The sequence below is a fragment of the Octopus bimaculoides genome, chromosome 11 (assembly GCF_046866305.1).
Source record: "Octopus bimaculoides isolate indiv1 chromosome 11, ASM4686630v1, whole genome shotgun sequence".
In the NCBI taxonomy this organism is placed as follows: Eukaryota; Metazoa; Mollusca; class Cephalopoda; order Octopoda; family Octopodidae; genus Octopus; species Octopus bimaculoides.
In genome coordinates, this window is record NC_142938.1 from 38285169 (window position 1) to 38307021 (window position 21853).

The 21853-nt window shown below is 36.9% G+C and overlaps 1 protein-coding gene across 2 annotated transcripts in view; it reads left to right on the top strand.

The window, feature by feature from the left end:
* LOC106869953 (uncharacterized) overlaps positions 1-21853 on the top strand; it is a 38623-nt gene that overhangs the window by 4294 nt on the left and 12476 nt on the right. For both annotated transcript variants that reach the window (XR_016243646.1, XM_014915897.3), the window contains exons 2-7: positions 8984-9077; positions 11190-11421; positions 12725-12840; positions 16397-16504; positions 17303-18270; positions 19704-19814. Coding sequence is in view for 1 of the 2 variants with exons in the window: in XM_014915897.3 (XP_014771383.2) it covers positions 8984-9077; positions 11190-11421; positions 12725-12840; positions 16397-16504; positions 17303-18270; positions 19704-19814 (1629 nt within the window). In the remaining variant the exon portion in view is untranslated. The remainder of the gene's footprint in view (positions 1-8983; positions 9078-11189; positions 11422-12724; positions 12841-16396; positions 16505-17302; positions 18271-19703; positions 19815-21853) is intronic.

Consider the following 21853-nt stretch of genomic DNA (forward strand, 5'->3'; position numbering starts at 1 on the left):
GCGGGAGTAACAATGCACACATAGAACCCTAAGGTCAGATCTATTGTTAATTAGACTAGGATTATCCTTAAGTTTAAAAATTTCGTAAATTTCCATAGAGCACAGTCCACAGCCATATCTACTATTTCTATAAGGTTGTGCTCTCCTGACGATTTCCCATTTAAGACTAAAATCGATACCATTTTCCTTCAATTCCCAAATTTTATTAGATAATGATGTGCTATTGGCTTTATGTTTAAGTCTAAATGAAGAAAAATGGTTATATAATCGTTGTTTAAGGTTGATTGTGCAACCAACGTAAATGTAATTATTAGTTGGAGTAGTTACTGTACATTTATAGACTACATTACGGGTTAAACAACGGCCAGATACCGGACAGTGGACTTTAATTCTGCAATTGCAATTAAGGGGCTTATTAGCTATATATATATTGCTATGTTGACTATTGATACAAGTATCTAAATTAGTTACATCAATATTGCTGGTTGTATTATTAGATATGCAATTGATATTGTTTGAGCTAGGAAGATTTATCTCATCAACTATGTTAACAGTTGAAGTATTAATATGTTCATTAACATGTGCATGATTATTGGTTGCGTTGGTGTTATTAATAGTTTGGTAGTTATTTGTATTGTTATCAATAATAAGACAATTTTTATTTTCAAGGGTCCTAGCTAGTTCAATGTTTTTTTCTATTTAACTTATTGATAATAGATCCTATGTTGGGGAGAGTAGAGTATGAGATATGGATTGTGTGTTGAGAGAAGATTTTATAATATCTATGGTTAGGGTCGAAATTTTTTTGTAAGATATCCATAAATTTCTTATAGATGTTTGTAGATACTGCATAGTTGTAAGGGATGTAAAGCCATATAGAATTTTTTCTTCTAAATTTGTAATATGAAGGGGGTTTGCGGTTATCATAAGTATTTGGGGTTATATTATTGCTTCTACTATCATTTGTAGTTTTCTTATTGGGATCTATCTTGTTATGTAAAGTAATTTTCCTATTTCTATTTTTATAGCCATTATTATAATTTCTTAAGCTAGGTATTTTATTGGTGTTAATATGGTTGTGTAGGCATTTATCAGGTTGTATTACATTTTTATTCCTATTGATAGGTTATTATTAGTAGGTCTTATCTTACCATTATTTACGATAATTAAATTTTTATTATTGGTAACATTATTTAGGATAATTAGATTATCATTATTAGTATTATTATCATTATTGTTACGATCACATTTAATAGATTTAGGAATAAGGAAAGAAATTTTTTGATCATAGCCCACTCTTGATAAAGCTTCAGCTTCATTGTAGTAATGAGAATTAGATTTAAAGATGTCATGGTTTGAGGACAGTTTAGTTAATCTATCGGAAATGTTTTTTACAATAGATTTTAAAATATTTGGGGGGGGTGTTTCGATGATCTATTTACACATATTTAGTGACTTCATTTTCTTTTCTATCGGGATAGTGCAATTTAGAGCTAATATTAAGAGTGGTATCAAGAAAGTTAACGATTTTAGTACCATATTCAAAAGTAATGCTAAGGTTAAAGCTTTTAAAGAATTTTCTAATATTCTTTCTCATTCTCTCTATGGTTGATTTGTTGTTGGTGGGTATGATAAATAATGCATCATCCCTATAAAGGCCTCCTTGGAGTTCAGGAATTTCCCTATTTAGGCAATATAAAAGATATGCTCCAACCAAATTTGTTATTTCAGCTGAATCACTCGATCCCATTGGGATATCAAAGTTATCAGGGGTGTCAGATCTGGTCCAGAGCTTATCTTCGAATTCGATGATGGTTTTTCTAGCTAAAAGTATTATGTCAATTTTTTCTCTAGTAATTAGGGATCTATTTTTAGCAAATATGAGAGCTTTGTTCAGGAGTATAGGAGAAATGCTAGAATAGTAATTGTTGATATCGAATTGGATGAAGGAAAAATTATTATTGTTGTCAATAGAGTTAAACCAATTAAGAGCTTCATCTGTATTAATCTATAATTTAAGAGTAAGGTTAGGAATAATGAACGGTATAATATTATCTAAAATAAGCTTACTTAATCTACCAATATCAGATCTAGTTGGGCAAGGCTTTGTAGTTGGGGTAGACTTAGTGGTGTGTTGTGTTCTTGAGCAAAACACTTCCTCTCACATTCCTCTCTGATCACTTTGACACCTGACGCATGATACACCATACACCTGTTCAGACAATGTCAATTTGATGCAGAGAGTGAGCTAATGTGCAGTACAAGCATTTGATCACTATAAACAAATCATTTGTGTTGGTCATTTCGGTAAAAGCTGAATGTTTATATGGCGTCTTCGAAAGGAGAGTTCATCATGTATATATTTTTATAGATATATATTCTTTTATTTGTTCAGTCATTTGACTGTGGCCATGCTGGAGCTCCGGCTTTTGTCAAACAAATCAACCCCAGCAGTTATTCTTTGCAAGCCTAGTACTTCTATTGGTCTCTTTTGCCAAACTGCTAAGTTATGGGGATGTAAACATGCCAACATAGGTTGTCAAGTGGTGATAGGGAACAAACACAAAGATACACACACAAATAGATATGTACATATGTATATATATATATATATATATATATATATATATATATATATACCGGAGTAAGCACATGTAATGTGCAACAAGGGAACGTGAAACTCAGAGTAACGGTTTTTTTGTTATATTTCTGCTGCTTTTAAATAAAGTATATATATATATATATATATATACACACAACAGGATTCTTTCAGTTTCCATCTACCAAATCCACTCACAAGGCTTTGGTCAACCCAAGGTTATAGTAGAAGATACTTACCTAAAGTGCCATGCAGTGGGACTGAACCTGGGACCATATGGTTGGGAAGCAAGCTTCTTACCACACAGCCATGTGTGTACCTATATACACACACACACACACACACACAAATATAAAGGAATAAACAATTGTCTTATTCCTTTGTTATCTCATTTTCTTATTACTTGTCTCACACATTGTTCTGAAACACACGTATATTGAGTTCTTCACCAGGTTAATGCCTAAGCGAAATAATATCTATATTTATATAGGTGCAGGTAGAATGAGTATGGGGTATGAAATTTGCTTCTCAACCACATGATTTCAAACGCAGTCCCAACGGCATAACACCTTGGGCAAGTATTTTCTACTTTAGCTCCAGGCCAATCAAAGCCTTGTGAATGGATTTGATAGCAGGAAACTGAAAGACACCTGTCATGTATTGTGTGAGTGTGTGTGTGTGTGTGTGTGTCCTTGTCTTGACATTGTGATAGTTGTAAACAAGTGTCATCAACATGCAAGCAGTGTCGTGTCCCACATTTCCAATCTTCCATGTAAGCATTCTTGGTCATCGAAAAATATTACTTTACATACGAACAGGCGAAGATTTGGGACAGAAAATCTGCTCAACACATTCTGATGAAACAGTGGACATTAAAATGATGATAGGGAAGCTTGGAGACATGTATATCTAGCCAGGAAAAAAGCAGTAAAGAAGAAGTTTGCCTATGTTCAGCAACATGAGGACCAAAGATTGCCAGACAGTATGTGAGAGAAAATTGTGATGTCCTAGGAGCAATGTGTCCACATGGATGATGGTGCACTTGCATTTAATGATTCTGCAAAGAAAGAGGCTTCGAAATTTCCATTATGAAAGACTGTTGAACATGGAGAATGAATGGGAAGAGGAGAGTCTGCCAAATGTTGACCCAACTGAGGGACCAGCTATCCGAATTGACAGTACCTTGAAAGCCCCCATCAGGAATCACCACTAAGATGCTTAAAATATCTGGTAGTGTGGGTTATAGTCTAGTCACCCGCATTGTAAATCAGGTGGTACACGAAGGAGTCACACCCAATGACTGGTGCAGCAACACCATAGTCAACTGCTACAAAGGTAAAGGTGACGCTTTAGATACAAATAATTACAGAGGTATCAAGTTGTTGGGTCAGGTAATGAAGGTCATGGAGAGGGTCATAGTCCAACTAATTAGGGAGCGAGTCAGTTTAAAGGAGATGCAGTTTGGGTTCATGCCAGGGAAAAGCACCACTGATGCTACATTTCTGGTAAGACAGCTGCAGGAGAAATACCTAGCCAAAGATAAATCTCTGTACCTGGCTTTTGTTGACTTGGAGAAAGCCTTTGACAGGGTCCCCTGATCCCTTATCTGGTGATCAATGCAGAAACTAGGAATAGATAAATGGTTGGTGAGAGCTGTACAAGCCATGTACAGAGAGGCTGTCAGTAAGTTGAGGGTTGGCAATGAGTACAGCGAAGAATTCAAGGTACAAGTAGGGGTTCACCAATAAGTGATCCTCAGTCCCATCTTGTTAATCATAGTTTTCCAGGCAATAACAGAGGAAATTTAGACAGGCTGCCACTGGGGGCTTCTCACTTCTCTAAGCTGATGACCTTATTCTTATAGCTAAATCACCACCAGAACTAGAGAAGAAATTTCAGGTATGGAAAGAAGGTCTAGAATTGAAGAGCCTTAGAGTTAACATAGCAAAAACCAAAGTCTTAGTAAGTATAAAGGCACTCAGATCACAAATCCCTGCTTGATCTGTAAAAAATGGCATAGGTAGAAACTTCATAAGATGTACCCAATGTAAGATATGGGCACATAAGATGTACAGCAATATCAGAGGAAGGTTTACAGGGAAAATAGCTTTTGTGTGTAGAAGATGCACAGATACAATAAGCACCAAAAATGTACAGAAAATAGACTCTCTCAACTGCTAGGTGAGGTAAGCTAGAGGTAATAAACAGCTTCCATGATCTATGTAACAAAGTTAGTAGTGGAGGTGGATGCTCTGACAGCATAGCTATGAAAATAAGAATAGGCTGGGCAAAGTTCAGAGAGCTCCTACCTCTACTGGCAACAAAGGGCCCCTCCCCCAGAGTGAAAGACTGAGTGTATGATGCCTGTGTGTGACCAGCTGTACTACACAACAGTGGAACATGGGCTGTGACAGCTGAGGACATGCATAAGTTTGAAAGAAATGAAGTCAGTATGTTTCACTGGATGTGCAATGCTAGTATGCATGTACGACATGACAGAGTATAAACATCTTAAGAAAAATGTTGGACATAAGAGGCATCAGATGTGGTGTGCAAAAGAGATGACTGTGCTGGTATAGTCATGTGATGTATGTGGATGAGGACAGCTGTGTAAAGAAATGCCAATCTCTAACTGTGGACGGAACCTGTGGTAGAGGTAGACTCAGGAAGACATAGGACGAGGTGGTGAAGCATGATCTTCAAACTTTGGGCCTCATGAAGGCAATGACTAGCGACTGAGACCTTTGGTGATATGCTGTGCTTAAGAAGACCCATCAAGCCAAGTGAAATTGTAGTCATGGCTGATGCTGGCACCTGTGCTGGTGGCACACAAAAAGCACCTTTTGAGTGTTGGACCTCACGGAGGGAAAGTGGCCGATGCCGTAACTGGCACCCATGCTGGTGGCATGTAAAAAGCACCTTTTGAGCATTGGGCCTAATGGCAGCAAGGTGGCCAATGGGAAAAGCATCCTTTGAGTGTTGGGCCTCACGAAGGCAATGATGAATGACTAAGATCTTTGGCATTATGTCATGCTTGAGAAGATCCATCAAGCCAAGTAAAATAGCAGGCGTGGCAGATACTGGTGTCACACAAAAGCCACCCATACCAGTGGCACATAAAAGCACCCATTACACTCTCAGAGTGGTTGGCATTAGGAAGGACATCCAGCCATAGAAACCATGCCAAATCAGACTGGTGTCTGGTGCAGCCTTCCAGTTTGCCAGCATGGACAATGGGAAAATACTAATAATTAAGTTTACTCTGAAATGTTAATATGAACAGAATAAAACGAATTTTATGTAAATTGGACAAGTGCTTAAGATAGAAGTTTTCAGGGTATAAATACTCAAAATGGTGCATAATGGGAAAATATTCCGAAAATAATCTTAATCCTGAAAGGGAAGAAATTCTTATCTTTTGATTAGACACAATGAATTGACAACGAAAAGATAAGTTGTTTTTTTACAGTAAATGTTTCTATTTTCGCTTTTGTTAAACACAATATTTTAATCATTTAGAAATATTTTTATGTGAATGTTATTTCAAAAATGTAAGATGTTTGTACAGTAAGTATTTATATTTTAGCTTTCTTTAAACAGACAATATTTTAATGTTTTTTAAATTATTTTCAAGTGGATTCCATTACAAAAATGTTTTTTTTGGCATATTTAAAAAATATTTTAAAGTGAAAATGACTTTAAAACTATGGTAAATATTTTGTAAAAGACCTGTTCATAACCTCAGTGTGAAATAGATTTTTTCATAGGTTTTTCTCAAGTGCATTCAACATATCTCACCTCCAAAGATTTGACAGCTATTTCTAGCATGCCCTGCTACCATGTAACAGCTTTTGCAATAAAGGACCTGAAATACCTGTTACGTGGTAGCAGGGCATGCAAGAAATAGCAGCCAAATCCTTCCTTTTCTGGAGAAAGGAGCCGCTTGCATGTGATTTCAATATCACATTCATTGAAAGTATGTAAAATAACCTGGAAAAGAAAAAACAAACCATGAAACAAAACTCCATTGTTAGGAAACTCAGAGTTTCTCGGTGACCCAGCAGGTAGTCTAGTATATATATATATATATGTATATATATATAATGCACACACACACACACACACACACACACACACACACATATATGTACACACACTCAAGCTGTTGACATACATACATACATACGTACATACACACATAATACATACATGTATGGATATAGATATATATGTAGGTGTCAAGTTGGAGGTCAGGAATGGGACAAATTAACTCCCTTCTTATAATGCATTCTTGTTTCCATTGCCTACAAGGGGCTTAAGAGCTCTGGAAGTACATTTTAACAAGTGATATGATACACCTGGCCTCTCCCTCTTATCTAAATTTACTGGACCTCCAATTTCAGGGGTAAAATCTTAAACAAAATTTTGCTATAATTGTAAATTATCTCAGCCTTCCATGTCCTCAATGGCTTAATTCTTAACTTTGGCAGATGAAGCTAATGCTTTGTAGACAAAAACTTTGTCTGGCCAATCGTAATAGATGAGATACCAGACTACTCACTACAGTGAAATGCATCACCCATTGTCACAAAATCTTTATGCTGTGGAACCAAGCTGGTAGTTGTGAATTTGGTGGTGGTGATATGTCTGATCGATCTCCATCTAAAATGCAATCGATGTCCTCCTAAAACAATTTGCACAATGTTTTTTCATCTTTTTAAAATTTTCATCACAAAACTTTCTGAACTTTTTCAATTTTTCTATATTTAATTTTGATGTAACAGTGTATGAACTCCATTGATGGAAAGCTAATCTCACTAATATTTATTTAAATCTATCTATAACAATGTAGATCAACACTGCATGGATCACTCAACATCTTTTATTAACTTAGGTATATCCAAGGGGTTTTTAACAATAAGACTGCTAAAATTTTCATAACCAATGTGGATTTTATACATTAATAGTGTGTTTATATTTAAATTACATTATACACTGAATACAACAATTTGAAACAGAAAAGAGAAGCTGGCCATATGATGGAACTTATATATATCTGTCATTTGCTGAATGGTAAAATACAAAGTTTAAGTACTGTTAGTGTTTGTGTTTGTCTTGTCTCTCTCAGGGTGTTTGGGCTAAATTTGACAGTTGGCATAAAAGGAAAAGCAAACAATATTTTATCCAGAAATAAAGTATTTTAAAACACCAAAAAATATCAACTAGATTATGACTGGGGGAAAACAGTTTACATAAAGTAGTCACCCTAAGCTTCTACCACAGGTGGCTCCGGAACCTGGTGCATGCATTCCCCACTATATCTCTGGGAAGATCTTTGAACACCTCCTTAACTCCCATCCTGGTTGGACTGGTGTTGTGGACAGAGCTGGTTGGTGTCTTTCTCAACTGTGCCCCACACATGGTTGGGGGAATTAGGAAGCCAGAAATTGGGTCTGGTGAAGTCATAGAAATTCTCTGACAATCACTTCTGACTCTAGAGGTAAGGCAAGGAGCTGAATCTTGCTGTCATACATATGGTCTTCAAGCAGTAACCCTTTCCAGCTAGGGATTGAGCACACTCTCTAGCTGCTTCATATAGCCATCTGCATTGAGCTTGAGGCCCTGTTCAAACATACAGGTGTAAATTCTGGCAGACATAATAAGAATGCCTGCAATGCCCCTTCCTACTGGTTACAGCTTCATAATTTCCATTGCAGCTGTCCATGTCATGTATTACAGCCTTTACAGTGTTCACAAAGCCTTGAGCAGCAGTCATGATGTTGGCATTTTGATACCTAACACAAATCCTGGTGATAAAGGTAACTCTTTTCCAGCATAAAGATGGCTTCCAGTCCTCCATGTCAACTAACTTTTCCTCAACTACAGCTTTAATCTTTGATTGTTCAGTGGTAATTAAAGCTGTTCTTGAAATAAGAAGACACAAAAAATCGTTGAATTTAGCCAGAACACCTTCTAGTTTATTTATATTTACATTTGTTTAATGCAATTTCAGTTAAGTTCACCTACAATTTATCACAGAAGAGTTCACTGCCATCAATTCACTATGAAGAAAGTTCACCGCCATCAATTCACCATGAAGAAAGTTCACCATGAGAAAAGTTCACTACAAAGAAAGTTTACTGAGAAAATATATCCATAGTATCTCACCGGTAATAGTTCAAAACTATTTTATTTACAAAAAAAAATGAGAATAATTGAAGTTGAAAAATTATGTCAAAACATTTGTCCAGTGAACTTTCCTTGTGGTGAATTGATGACAGTGAACTTACTTTAGTTTAATGCATCATATGATTTAATAATCCAACTAATGTTTAATTATTTTTTTCTTATTTACTTTTCCTTTTTTTTTTGTCTTTATTTCAGTCTGCAATACCTGGAGATACACCATCTCCACCTTGTCCTCACAGCAATGACACAAATTCATTTTATTTTTCTACATACACGGACAATAACACAGGTATATATATATATATATTTCTTTTTTGCAAACAATTTACAGATGTAAGTGCTACCAGTTGAAAGCTCCACATACCAGATGCTAGCAAGTTTATGGGGTCATCAGGAGAGAATGTGCCATTTCAGGGCTTTCCTCTTGACAACATCATTGCACGCACAACCCCACTCACTGAAATGAGGCTCTGCTTTCTGGTTGTCAGGTTTCACTCAATATTCTTCTAGCCATTGCTCATCATCTCTTCCTAACCAAATCCAGTGGCTTGCCTTTTCCACTGTAGTCAGAATATCACTCATGGTGGTATTTACTATATGATGAGTCAGGCTTAGTCTACAGTTTCTAGTGTGGTACAACAAATGAGAGAAGGCTCAGTAGTAATTGGTCATAGTTGTAGAATGTATTGATCATAATTCTGGTTCAATCCCTCTGCATGGTACCTTGTGCAAGTGTCTTCTATAGTAACCTGCAGCCAACCAAAACCTTCATTATACCAAGTTCATTGTGCAGAATATTCTCAGCTCTCTCAGAAGTTATGCTGGTAGCATTGGTTGTTTGATTTATAGCCAATTGCTGTTATCCATTATCATGTGACAAACATGATCAATGTTCTCCTCGGTGATGGCAGTTGCAAGATGTCCAAACTTTGAGTCATTTTTCAAGACTCTCCATTCTCCTCCTAAATTCAGTGGCCCACTGTTGCACCGTTTGATAAAGCTGGAACATAATTACTTAATGTAGCAATGATAACAGCATGAATGTCATTGGGGGCTAAACCCTTTTATCTGCAAGTTAAGTGATGGTGGGACACACACATACACACACACACATGCACGCACGCACACACACACACACACACACACACACACACACACACACACACATGCACACATGACAGACTTCTTTCAGTTTCCATCTACCAAGTCCACTCACAAGGTGTTGGTCAGCCTGAGGCTATAGCAGAAGACATTTACCCAAGGTACCACACAGAGGGACTGAATCTGGAACAATGTAGCTGGGAAGCAAATTTTTACCACACACCAATGTCTGCAACTGAAAATGTTGTTCGCAGACACTACAGAAAATTGAACTCTTCCTCTCTAATTCCGGCTGAGCTAAATGACCCCTGATGTTGTGATTATTTTTTTTACATATATCTATTAGTCTATCTATGTCCCTCTACTCTTATATGTATCCAGTGTAACCTAGTTCAGTGTATGTCCCAGTGTCTAATTTATATATCTCTGCTCATATGTGCATCTATAAATGTGTATTGACATATATTTATACATGTATCTGTATGCACCTTACATGGGTGTGTGAATATATATGCATATGTACATGTGTATATCTATATGACACGTAAAAGCACCTACTACACTCTCTGAGTGGTTGGCATTAGGAAGGGCATCCAGCTGTAGAAACTCTGCCAAATTTAGATTGGAGCCTGGTGTTGCCATCCGGTTTCACCAGTCCTCAGTCAAGTCGTCCAACCCATGCTAGCATGGAAAGCGGACGTTAAACGATGATGATGATGATGATGATGATTAACACACAAATGTGTATTGTACATGGATGTATACGTATCTTTGTACCTGTAGTCATGTCTCTCTGCATCTGCCCCTCATTTGTGTCTTGGAGGACATAAGAGCACAGCAGCAAAATATACTGCAAAAAAAAGAAACACAGGCATCAGGGTCTCCCTGTTTCACACTACTCTCTACTGGAAAAGGCTCAGAGTGTGTGCCCCCAAATTTTACTCTGGCTTTCATGTCTTTACGGACAGCTTTCAGTGTTTTTACAAACTTTTGAGGGCATCCAAATTTAGACAAAACCTCCTCCATAGGACCCTATTTTTTAATATTGCTATTTGCCATTTTATATGTAACAACAATACTTGTGTAAGATATGCATAAGATAGTTTAAAAACTGTCATCTGCATGACTCATTAGAGCAATCTGTGTTCTCACACCAGCTACAAAGCATGACTATTTTGTTTCATTTTAATTGTAATATCAGAACTGAATAATGACAGTAATGGGAGCTGTTTTTTTTTTTTCTTTTTTATTTCTCTACCTCTTGAATGGAATAACTTGACTTGCAATGTTTACACTCAAGTGAATCCTAACAGAACCAAAGGGAACAACAAGGAGAATATTTCAGCAAAAACATATCCTGAGTTCTTCAAATATAATATTAACTTCAATGAGTATTTAAGAGGGGTTCCAGAAAATGAGTACGCTAATTATTTTGAAGGATTTAATGAAATCAGAAGACTTGACCACATTTTGTATGAGAAGCTCACCAAGGAGAAAGAAGCTAAGATGCAGAGTGCTCTTTTACAAAAACAGTAAATTTTAAAACTTTTTATTAGTATCTTTATTACTCTTTCTCTTTTTACTCTCTTTTTACTCTTTTTACTTGTTTCAGTCATTTGACTGAGGCCATGCTGGAGCACTGCCTTTAGTCGAGCAAATCGACCCCAGGACTTATTCTTTGGAAGCCTAGTACTTACTTTATCAGTATCTTTTGCCAAACCGCTAAGTTACAGGGATGTAAACACCACCATCGGTTGTTAAGCAATGTTGGGGGGGGGACAAACACAGACACACAAACATACACACACATACATCCATATATATATATATATACGACGGGCTTCTTTCAGTTTCCGTCTACCAAATCCACTCACAAGGCTTTGGTCAGCCTGAAGACACTTGCCCAAGGTGCTACGCAGTGGGACTGAACCCGGAACCATGTGGTTGGTAAGCAAGCTACTTACCACACAGCCACTCTTAATTTGAAAAGTATATCCAAAAATGTACATCTTGTTTACATACTTAAAAATGATTTCAAATCTCACTGAGCTCAACTTTACTTTCAATAAAATAAAATATCAGTTAACTGAGGTCGATGTATTCAACTTATTCCCCACCCCTAATTTAAGGCCTTGTGCCTATAGCAGAAAAGATTACTATTATTATTATTGAGTGAGAGAGCAGTGCATGCCATCAAAGTGACACTGGGATAAAATATAAGAAGCCCAATACACCTGTCGTGATTACCTGTCTGATAAGGGTACATCAGGCACATGTGTCACAACCATATGATTCAAATTCTGCTGAGGTTGACTTTGCCTTTCATCCTTTCAGGATTGATAAATTAAGTACCAGTGAAACACTGGGGTCGATATAATCGACTAGCCCCTCTCCCAGAATTTCAGGCCTCGTGCCTTTAGTAGAAAGGATTATTATTATCATTCTTACTACTATTATTATTATTATTATTATTATTATTATTATTATTATTATTATTATTGTTCAGTAGTTTTATTTTTATAACGTGCTTCCACTTCACTACTGAGCGCAGCTCTGTGTGCCTTGGGTATGTGCTCTGGTTTGCTGTGATGCTCTTATGGTTACCGTATTGAAAGTGTTTTGCGTAGGATGTGTGCAGTGCCCATTATTATTATTATTATTATTATTATTATTATTATTATTATTATCATTATTATGATGATGATGATGATTATTAAGATTACTTTTGTGCGATATCTTTTTCTCTTACTCCAAGTCATTGTGTCCTGTTGTTTTTGTTATATTTCTTAAAACATTTTTTTGAAAATCCATCAAAATACATGTTTAATTTGTTAGATTACTTGAAGAGTTGGAAAAGATAAAGAAAACTGGAAGAATAGAAATGAGGGATGAAAAAGCCAACACTGAAAAGTTCTTTGCCCTGACCTACTCACCAAAGCATCGTAGCAGCAGTAAGAATTGCTTTTATTATAATAAAGTTTTACATTTTCTGAACAATAGACCTCATTTTTTTGTAGTTTTTCATGTTTTACACCATATTTTAGTTGGTTCAGACTCTATTTCTTACACTCGGATACATATTTAATGTGGTGCCCCAGCATGACCACAGCTCATGAGATGAAATGTGTTAAAGAGTATTTATAATTCCCTGGAGTTGGTCTGAACTCAGGGACTTCATTTCTAATGCAGTGTTTCAGTATCATCATTATCTTTCAACAGCTGTTCTCCATACTGGCATGTGTTGGACAGATTAATAGGAGTTGGTCAGCTGGAGAGCTGCCAGGGCTCCAATTGTGTTTTGGCATGGTTTCTATGGCTGGATGCCCTTCCTAGCACAAAGTACTTTACAAAGTGTACTGAGTGATTTTATCAGCACAGGCAGTTTTATGTGACACCAGCACAGGTGCTTCTAAGTGACACTGGCACAATGCTTTTATGTGACACTGGCACAGGTGTTTTTATGTAACACCAACATGGGTGCTTTTATGTAACACTGGAACAGGTGTTTTTTATGTGACACCAGCATGGGTGATTCTATGTGGCGCTTGCACAAGTGCTTTTATGTGGTACTGGCACCCATGAGCCTGCAAGACTTGGATCTCTCTGCTGAAAGTGAGATGTTGAGAACATGCCTGTATACATGGACAGCCACAATTTTACTTAGATTGGTGTGTCTTCTCAAGTACAGCAAACCACTAGAAGTCTTGGTCCCTTGTCATTTTCTGTTAGATGTAGCATCTGAAGATTCTTCCTCACCACTTCATCTTACATCTTCTACACACACACACACACACACACACACACACACACACACACACACACGTGCACTCACACACAGTGGTCTTCTTTTAGTTTCCATTTACTAAATCTAAATCCACTAACAAGATATTGGTTGGCCTGTGGTAGAAGACACCCAAGTTGGCATGCAGTTGGACTGAACCCAGAACCATGTGGTTGGAAAACAAACTTCTTACCACACAGCCATGCATGATAGCAGTGATTTGAATATAGGATCAAAAGAGACATTAGTCATCGTCTACTGCAGTATTCTTTTGTATTCGGTGAACCAGACAGTGAAGTTAGGAAATAGCTTGTTAATTTTAAGTGGGTACCATATTTTTACCCCTTAATTAGAGAATGAAAGGCAGTATCTATGATTCTTATTTTACCAGAGCTTTTTATAAAGGTAGGGAGGACGTTATCCTCTTAGAAAGGACCTGACCTGAATGCTTGTAATAAACTGGAGCCTGTTAAAGATCTGCAAAGACTAGATGATGGATTGAGTTGGCCATCCAAGAACCAAGAATGCAAACAAGCTGAAATATATTCTGCAAACCACCTCATCTGCTGTTCTCACAATTCCACTAAGCGGTTGCTCTAGACTGGTATTTTATTTTATTGATCTATCCCTGAAAGAATGAAAGGCAAAGTTGACCTTGGTGAGATTTGAGTACAGAGAACCAGAATGAATACTGCAAGGGATTTCATCTAACAATTCTGCCATTTTCCTGGTGAAGGCATGGCATAATGAATCCACCAAAATCTGAAGCATACACCTTGCAGTTGTTAATCATTCATGTAGCCTATGCTCATAACCACTATGTGCATGTGTGTGTATGAATATTCACATGTATGTGTGCATGTGTGTGTGCACATGCATTCATATGTGTATATGTGTATGTATACATCTTGTTCTCTTTGCACCACTGATAACATTAGTCAGTCAGCTGTTTTACTCTACAGTATTTGGCATCTTTATGACTGTGATTTGAACCTTTAAAACCAAAACCTAGCTGAAATTAAAGCAAAAACAATTTTTTAAAATAACCTTATCTCATTACACATGCTGGATGAACAAATTGAAGCATGCCGGGCAAAATGCATAGTGGCATTTCGTCAATCTTTATGTTCTGAGTTCAAAATCTGTTGAGGTTAGCTTTCAGGGTTGATAAAATAAGTACAAGTTGATCACTGGGGTAGACATAATTGTCTTACCCTGTCACCCAAAATTGCTGGCCTTGTGCTAAAATTTGAAATCAGTATTATGTGAGGCAGTGGAGGAGCTATTATGTGGTCACTTGAGTTCCTACAATTAGCATTTAGTTTTTTTGTAAACCATACAATATCATCTTAAAAAAGTATTAGTATTTCATAATGTGGTCCATTGTACACACATTGTCAGTTTCTTTTCGCCATTTTCATGTCCATTTTCCAATCTGGCATGAATTGGACATTTGAACAGGATCAAACAAATCAAAGGACCACAACTTGCTCCAGTGTCTCAAAACTATCTCTGCAAAGGAAAACATAAAAAAAAGATGCCTTCATAATTGAATGTCTTTCATTACAGTTTTGGTAAATTCAAGATAAACATGGAACTAAACAGCAATAAACAACAAATGAAAGGTACTTTTGATAATGTAGTCCTGTGTAAAGAAGTGCTGATCCCTAACTGTAGAGGGAACCTGTGGAAGAAGTGGACCCAGGAAGACGTGGGATGGGGTGGTGAAGTATGATCTTCAGATGTTTAGTCTCATGGAGATGATGACAAGAAACCAAGACCTTTGGCGATTTGCTATACTTGAGAAGACACATCAAGCTAAGTGAAATCGTTGTCATGGCCAGTGCCAATGACATATAAAAGGCATCCATGTCAGTGACAGGTAAAAAGCACCCCTGCTGGAGAAACATAGAAGGCATCTGGTACACTCTGTATAGTGGTTGGCATTTGGAAGTGTATCTAGCCATAGAAACCAGGCTGACCAGTCCCAGTCAGACCGGCTAACCCATGCCAGCTTGGAAAATAGATACTAAATGAGGATGATGTTGATGATGATGATGATGATGAGACACTGTTTGAAAGGAAGATAGGAGAGCCATACCTGTTATGCCTTTGGTGATATGTCTACCCAATCAAAGCTGACCTTTAGGACTGAAAACTATCAACAACTTAACATCAAACCCTGTTTCTTTTTTCTTTTTGTGTTACCTGCACTAAGTGGAGGCGCAATGGCCCAGTGGTTAGGGCAACGGACTCACGGTCATAGGATCGCGGTTTCGATTCCCAGACCGGGCGTTGTGAGTGTTTATTGAGCGAAAACACCTAAAGCTCCACGAGGCTCCGGCAGGGGATGGTGGTGAACCCTGCTGTACTCTTTCACCACAGCTTTCTCTCACTCTTACTTCCTGTTTCTGTTGTGCCTGTATTTCAAAGGGTCAGCCTTGTCACGCTGAATATCCCTGAGAACTATGTTACGGGTACATGTGTCTATGGAGTGTTCAGCCACTTGCACGTTAATTTCACGAGCAGGCTGTTCCATTGATCAGATCAACTGGAACCCTCGACGTCGTAAGCGACAGAGTGCCAACACACCTGCACTAATTTTTTTGTGTTTAACTTTTGAGTTTAGTCAAACTAAATCCCAATTACATAACAACTGTATTGTCATAAATGACAACAAGTGGATTGAATACACATAGTTAACATTATTATAATTCTATTTACAGAGAAAGATGACACTACAGATAGTATTTTTGCATATTCGCCTTTCTTCAAAACTGAACAACTAAAATCAGAAGATGATACCGAAAGTGATTCTTCTCGATCAATGTCAAGTGAGTTGTTGTCCTTTCTTTATGCTTCTTCCTTAGTTGATAGCACAGTGGCTGTGACACTAGAAAACCAGTCAAGAAGTTGCAAGGTCTTGTCTCAACATCAGAAATGTACTGTATCTATGACAGAAATGTCTTAACTTAAAATGGCCCAAACCATCTCATTATAACTGAGAAGACACATCAAGCTGAGTCACATCAAGCTAAGCCAACAAATATCTCATTATGCTATGAGATATTTGTTGGCTTTTGACTGTGACATACTGGGAGCCTATCCAGCTGGTGATTTGTTTCTTATCCCTATATTGGCAAAAAAACTAGAGGTAAGCTCTGGCTTAGACAGCTGCAAAGAACAGATGGGAATTTCTAATAAAAATCTAGTCAAACCACTGTTACATTGTGGCTCTCTGATATTTTACTTTGCTTTTACGTAATCTGATTCATCTTGAACATTGTTGCTGATCTTTCATCAAATGCAGTGTGTAGGATCAATTTCATCTGTTATTTCATTAATTTCATCATCATCATCATCATCGTCATCATCATCATCATTATTGTTGTTGTTGTTGTCATTGTCATCCTCATCATCATTATCAGTCACCATAATCACCATCATTTTCAACATTATTGTTATGATCATATAGATCATCATAGTCTTCACCCAGTCTTTTATTAGCATAAAAATTACGGCTGTCTGCATGACTTGGTCTTCCTTGTCATAACCATTTTCATCATGATCATCATCAACATCAATATTGCGTTCATATATTAACTACCTATTGTATGTTGTAATTATTGTAGCTATGGTGAATGAGTATACTGAAAAGAAAACTCAGGATCTCATATTGGACGATGAAGCCCATTTTCTTGAAGACATCGGGTACAGTAGTGAGAATGTCAAAGACAAAATTCTCCAAAGTGAACTATCCTCTGCTGATATTGTTAAGGATACAAACTCAGTCAAAGACATTATTAATGAAATTTCAAACGAAGGCCTCAAGGATGAAACCACTGACAAAAAGTCTTTGAATCAAGAAGTTAGTGATATGATGTCAGACCCAGTGTCATCCTATGATTTCAAGTTAGTTCAAGTTACCAATGATAATTCCCTGAGCTCAACACCGACTAATGTGAATCCTGACCAAATGAGACTCAGTGTTGCTGGCTCAAACCAAAATATCAGCTGTGAGCCTCTAACTCAGGTACCCAGTGATGTGGTCTTAGACCAAGTGGTGCTCAGTGGTACAGGCTCAAGCCAAAATATCAATATTGAATCTCCAAATAAAGTCCCCAGTGATGTGGTCTTAGACCAAGTGGTGCTCAGTAATAAAGGCTCAAGTCAAAGTATCAGTATTGAGTCTCCACATCAAGCACCCAGTGATGCAGTGTTGGACCAAGTGGAACTCAGTAATACATACTCAAACCAAAATATCAGTAGTGAGTCTCCAGCTCAAGCACCTAGTGGTGTGGACTCAGATCAAGTGGGTCTCATTAGTGAAGATTTGAGCCAATATATCAACAATAAGTCACTCAATCAATCACCCAGTGAACTAATAGAACTCAGTGGGACAGACACAAGTCAGGCATTGAAGGAAGTAGTCTCAAGTGAAATACGACTGTCATTTAGTAATGAGTCTCTCCATCAATTAGAACTCAATGAAATGCCATTTAGTCTGGTGCAAATCAAGGAGACAGCCTCAAGTCAGGATGAAGAACATAGTCAGATGAAGAAGAAAACCAAAAAGAACTTTATTAAAAGAAACATTCAGGTAGATAATTTTATTAGATTGCATTGCTGCTGCTATTGTTGTTTAGCTTCAAGTGAATCCTATTTGTACAGGTCTATGTTGAAAACTGTTTAAGCCATAACCATTCTCTGTGATGTATCCTTCATTTTCAAAGCAGCAGCAGGTGAATTTTGAAGAAAGTTGGCTGCTCTCTTTAGCCTGTAGAGGTTCTGGAATGGAGAAACCTTTGACTACTGTAAACTTTTTAGTTTTGTTTTCTTTGTATTTTAATTTCACTTCACACTGGTTGTGATTTTGTTCCCTCCCCAATCATCACAACTACAAGTACCAGACATCTATTGATGTTTGAGTCATTTAATTAATCTATACCACACAAATTTGTGATCTTCCACCAAATGTATTCATGCATATACATACATACATACATGGTGATTGCTCTCTCTCTTTACAGATGACTGCCATCTCTTTCTACCTTCTATCAATGACATTTCTGACTCTCCATCCATGATCTCTCAGATAACTATTCAGTCCTGTTGTAGATATGCACGGTTTGAAGCATAGGTGACAGACAAAAGATGTTACTTACTGTGTGATTTCTTCTGGTTAGGTCTGATCACATTTCCACTCTTCTATCTCCATAGGACTTTCAGTAGATTGCATAACAAATGAGGTCACCGTAAAGAGACATCTATACATCATGGGATTATTGTAGTAAATGCTTGAACAAAACAAATACTACTTTCTGAGTCTCTATGATTAGTACCTAGAGACAGGTCAGAGCAAGATGACAAGTAATTATATTAAACTGCAGGTTTTACATCAGAGTGTCTCTCTCGTAGAAGGATGATGTGACTCCAGCTAGGGCTCCTTCCCTCCCAGTGGTTTTACTGCATACCTTGACACCAACTAAAGGTATTTCTGCATCCTTGCACTCTGGTGGAATGTCATCACACATGCTTGTTAGCTCTTTGTTGTTGTTGTTGTTGTTGTTGAGGTAGTGAATGTCATACATCATGATTTTTTAATTTATTCAAAATACTTTCTGTCCAGAGAAATACCATATTGTAACCAAACTAACTGATACTTTATAGAAAAAGTCAGAGCTAATATCAAAATGCTGTCACAGCTATCAAAATATTAGTTTCTTGTAAAGGGAATAAAACCGCTTTTAAAAGTAACACATATATTCACTTGAATCTTCTCAGTTTATTACTTCTTATTTTATTGACCTCAGAAGAATAAAAAATACAGAGGACTCTTATGGGATTTGAGCCCCGAACCAAGAAGTGCTGAAAGGAAATGCAGCCATTCAGAGCTTTATTGTTTTGGTCAACTATATGATCTTTATAGGGACCAAGTATTCAACAATACAGTTTCTTTTTGTTTCATCTTCCTTTTATTTTATTTTTTTTACATTCTTAGTTTTAATTGTATTTATTTCTGTTTGATTTCAGTTGGCTAAAGATGCTGATAGTGTAGTTTCTATGACACCTGAAGAGAAAAACAGAATTGAGAATTTGCTTCAAGACTTGGATACATTGTATGAAACTCCTAAAGAAATACAGGTGAGACAACTTTTGAGATTTTTGAGATAGATATGATAATGATAATTTGACTTATATTTTTACATTGTGCATTGGACTTCATGGAGGAAAAGTGGCTGAGTTCCTTTTGGGTGTTGGGCTTCACAAAGGCAATGACCAAGACCTTTGGCATTATGTCATGCTTGATAAGAAAACCCATCAAGCCAAGCAAAATCACAGTCATGGTAGATACCAGTGTCATGCAAATGCTGGTGGCACATAAAAGCCCCCATTACACTCTTGGTGTAGTTGGCATTAGGAAGGGCATGCAGCCATAGAAAACCATGCCAAATCAGACTGGAGTTTTGGTGCAGCCTTTCAGCTTATCAACCCTGGTCAAACTGTCCAATTCATGCCAGTATGGACAATGGATGTTAAATGTTGATGATGATAATGATTTTATCAGAGGAAGTATGTATGAGAAATATTACATGACAGTATTGTTGTTATTTTGATGGTAGTGGTGTAGTGGTGGCGGTGGTGTGGTGGTGGTGGTGGTAGTGGCTGTTGTTTTTCTGCAGGTACTTAATAACTCCATGATGCCAAATTTTGTTGATTTTCAAGAGAAGTCCCTACTAGTTACATTTGAAGTCTTCTTTGAATAGTCAGATGTCAGTTTTCTTGGAATGAAATAATGCTGTTATTAATAAAGAAAGTTGAAATTAATGCACGCAAGATTTCACAGCTCTAGCATAACCCCTTCATAGCTTTGAACTTTTCAGCCCACCCTCATATCAACACTATATCTAAACATATGTCTATATCTCTATCTGTCATATATATATCTAAAATAGATATATGTATGACAGCCAAGATAAAACTGAAAGCTTGTATTTTTCTGAATGGAGTAAAAAAATCAAAGAGTAGGGAACTACAAATAACTTGGAAGTCATATCTCCAAATCTAAGAGCGATATAGAAATCAGGATTAGTAAAGTGTGGAGGGTGCTTAACTGTAAGGATGATATGGAAATCTAATTTTCCATGGAGCACTAAAATAGACTTCAGGTTTTCATTTGAATAAATTTTAGTTCATAGTTCAATCACATGGTCACTAACAGCTTCCATGATGAAACCTTTAAAGGATTCACACACTAGCACACTCCATGCTGTTCTAAATATCTAATGATGTTGACACATGTCTAACAAAGAGCTATACCAAGATGTTCCATTTATCACAAACAAAGTATTGGTCACTGCTGGTGAAGGAAGAACAATATCAGAAGGTGCTTGGTGTATTATCCAAGAGATAATGCCAGAGACAATACAGAGGAATGGAAAATGCATATCAGTAATGCAGAGAAATTCTCAGCACACTAATTAACTAACTAATTAACTAAGTAATTAACTAACTAACTAACTAATTATATATAATCCATCTGGCATATATAAATAGTTTAAAGAATTAGTAGTTAACTCTAGAGGTGACTAACTTGAATAACAAAATCTTCAAAGCATTGATAAAGTTCTGCATACAATTAAGTGTTTGGATCACTATCAAAAGACTTCCTCTTCAATGAGGAATTCAAAAGAAGATACAAAAGAGTGATTTGCTGTCACTTTTTCTAGATTCAAAAAAAAATTTAGGTCTCTTGAGTTTATGGAACACTCATTAATTTCACAGAAATTTGATTCTACTGTTTACAATGGTAAATTGTATCTTCACATGGTACCACTTTATGTGAAGTGCATCAAGTATGCAGTGTAGTCACCAATTACCCAATGAGTTGACACCCACTGTTTACAATGGTAAACTATATCTTTACATACATGTTACTGCTTCACTGTAACATGAACTGGGTGATTAAGAGGTAAATTTCTCTTCTAAGAGATCAGTACTTTACTGGTATATGAACAAGCTTCAGTTTGTATGCTCAATGCTGTCTGAAAGCATGGGTACACTGGGCAGCTGTGTTGGGTTCTCACAGGTCTGCGAGCCCAATAATAATTGGTGTCATTGTGTATGTTGAGATTCTGGTGCATTGCTTTGCAAAAGGGTCTGTAATATTGTTAATATGGTAC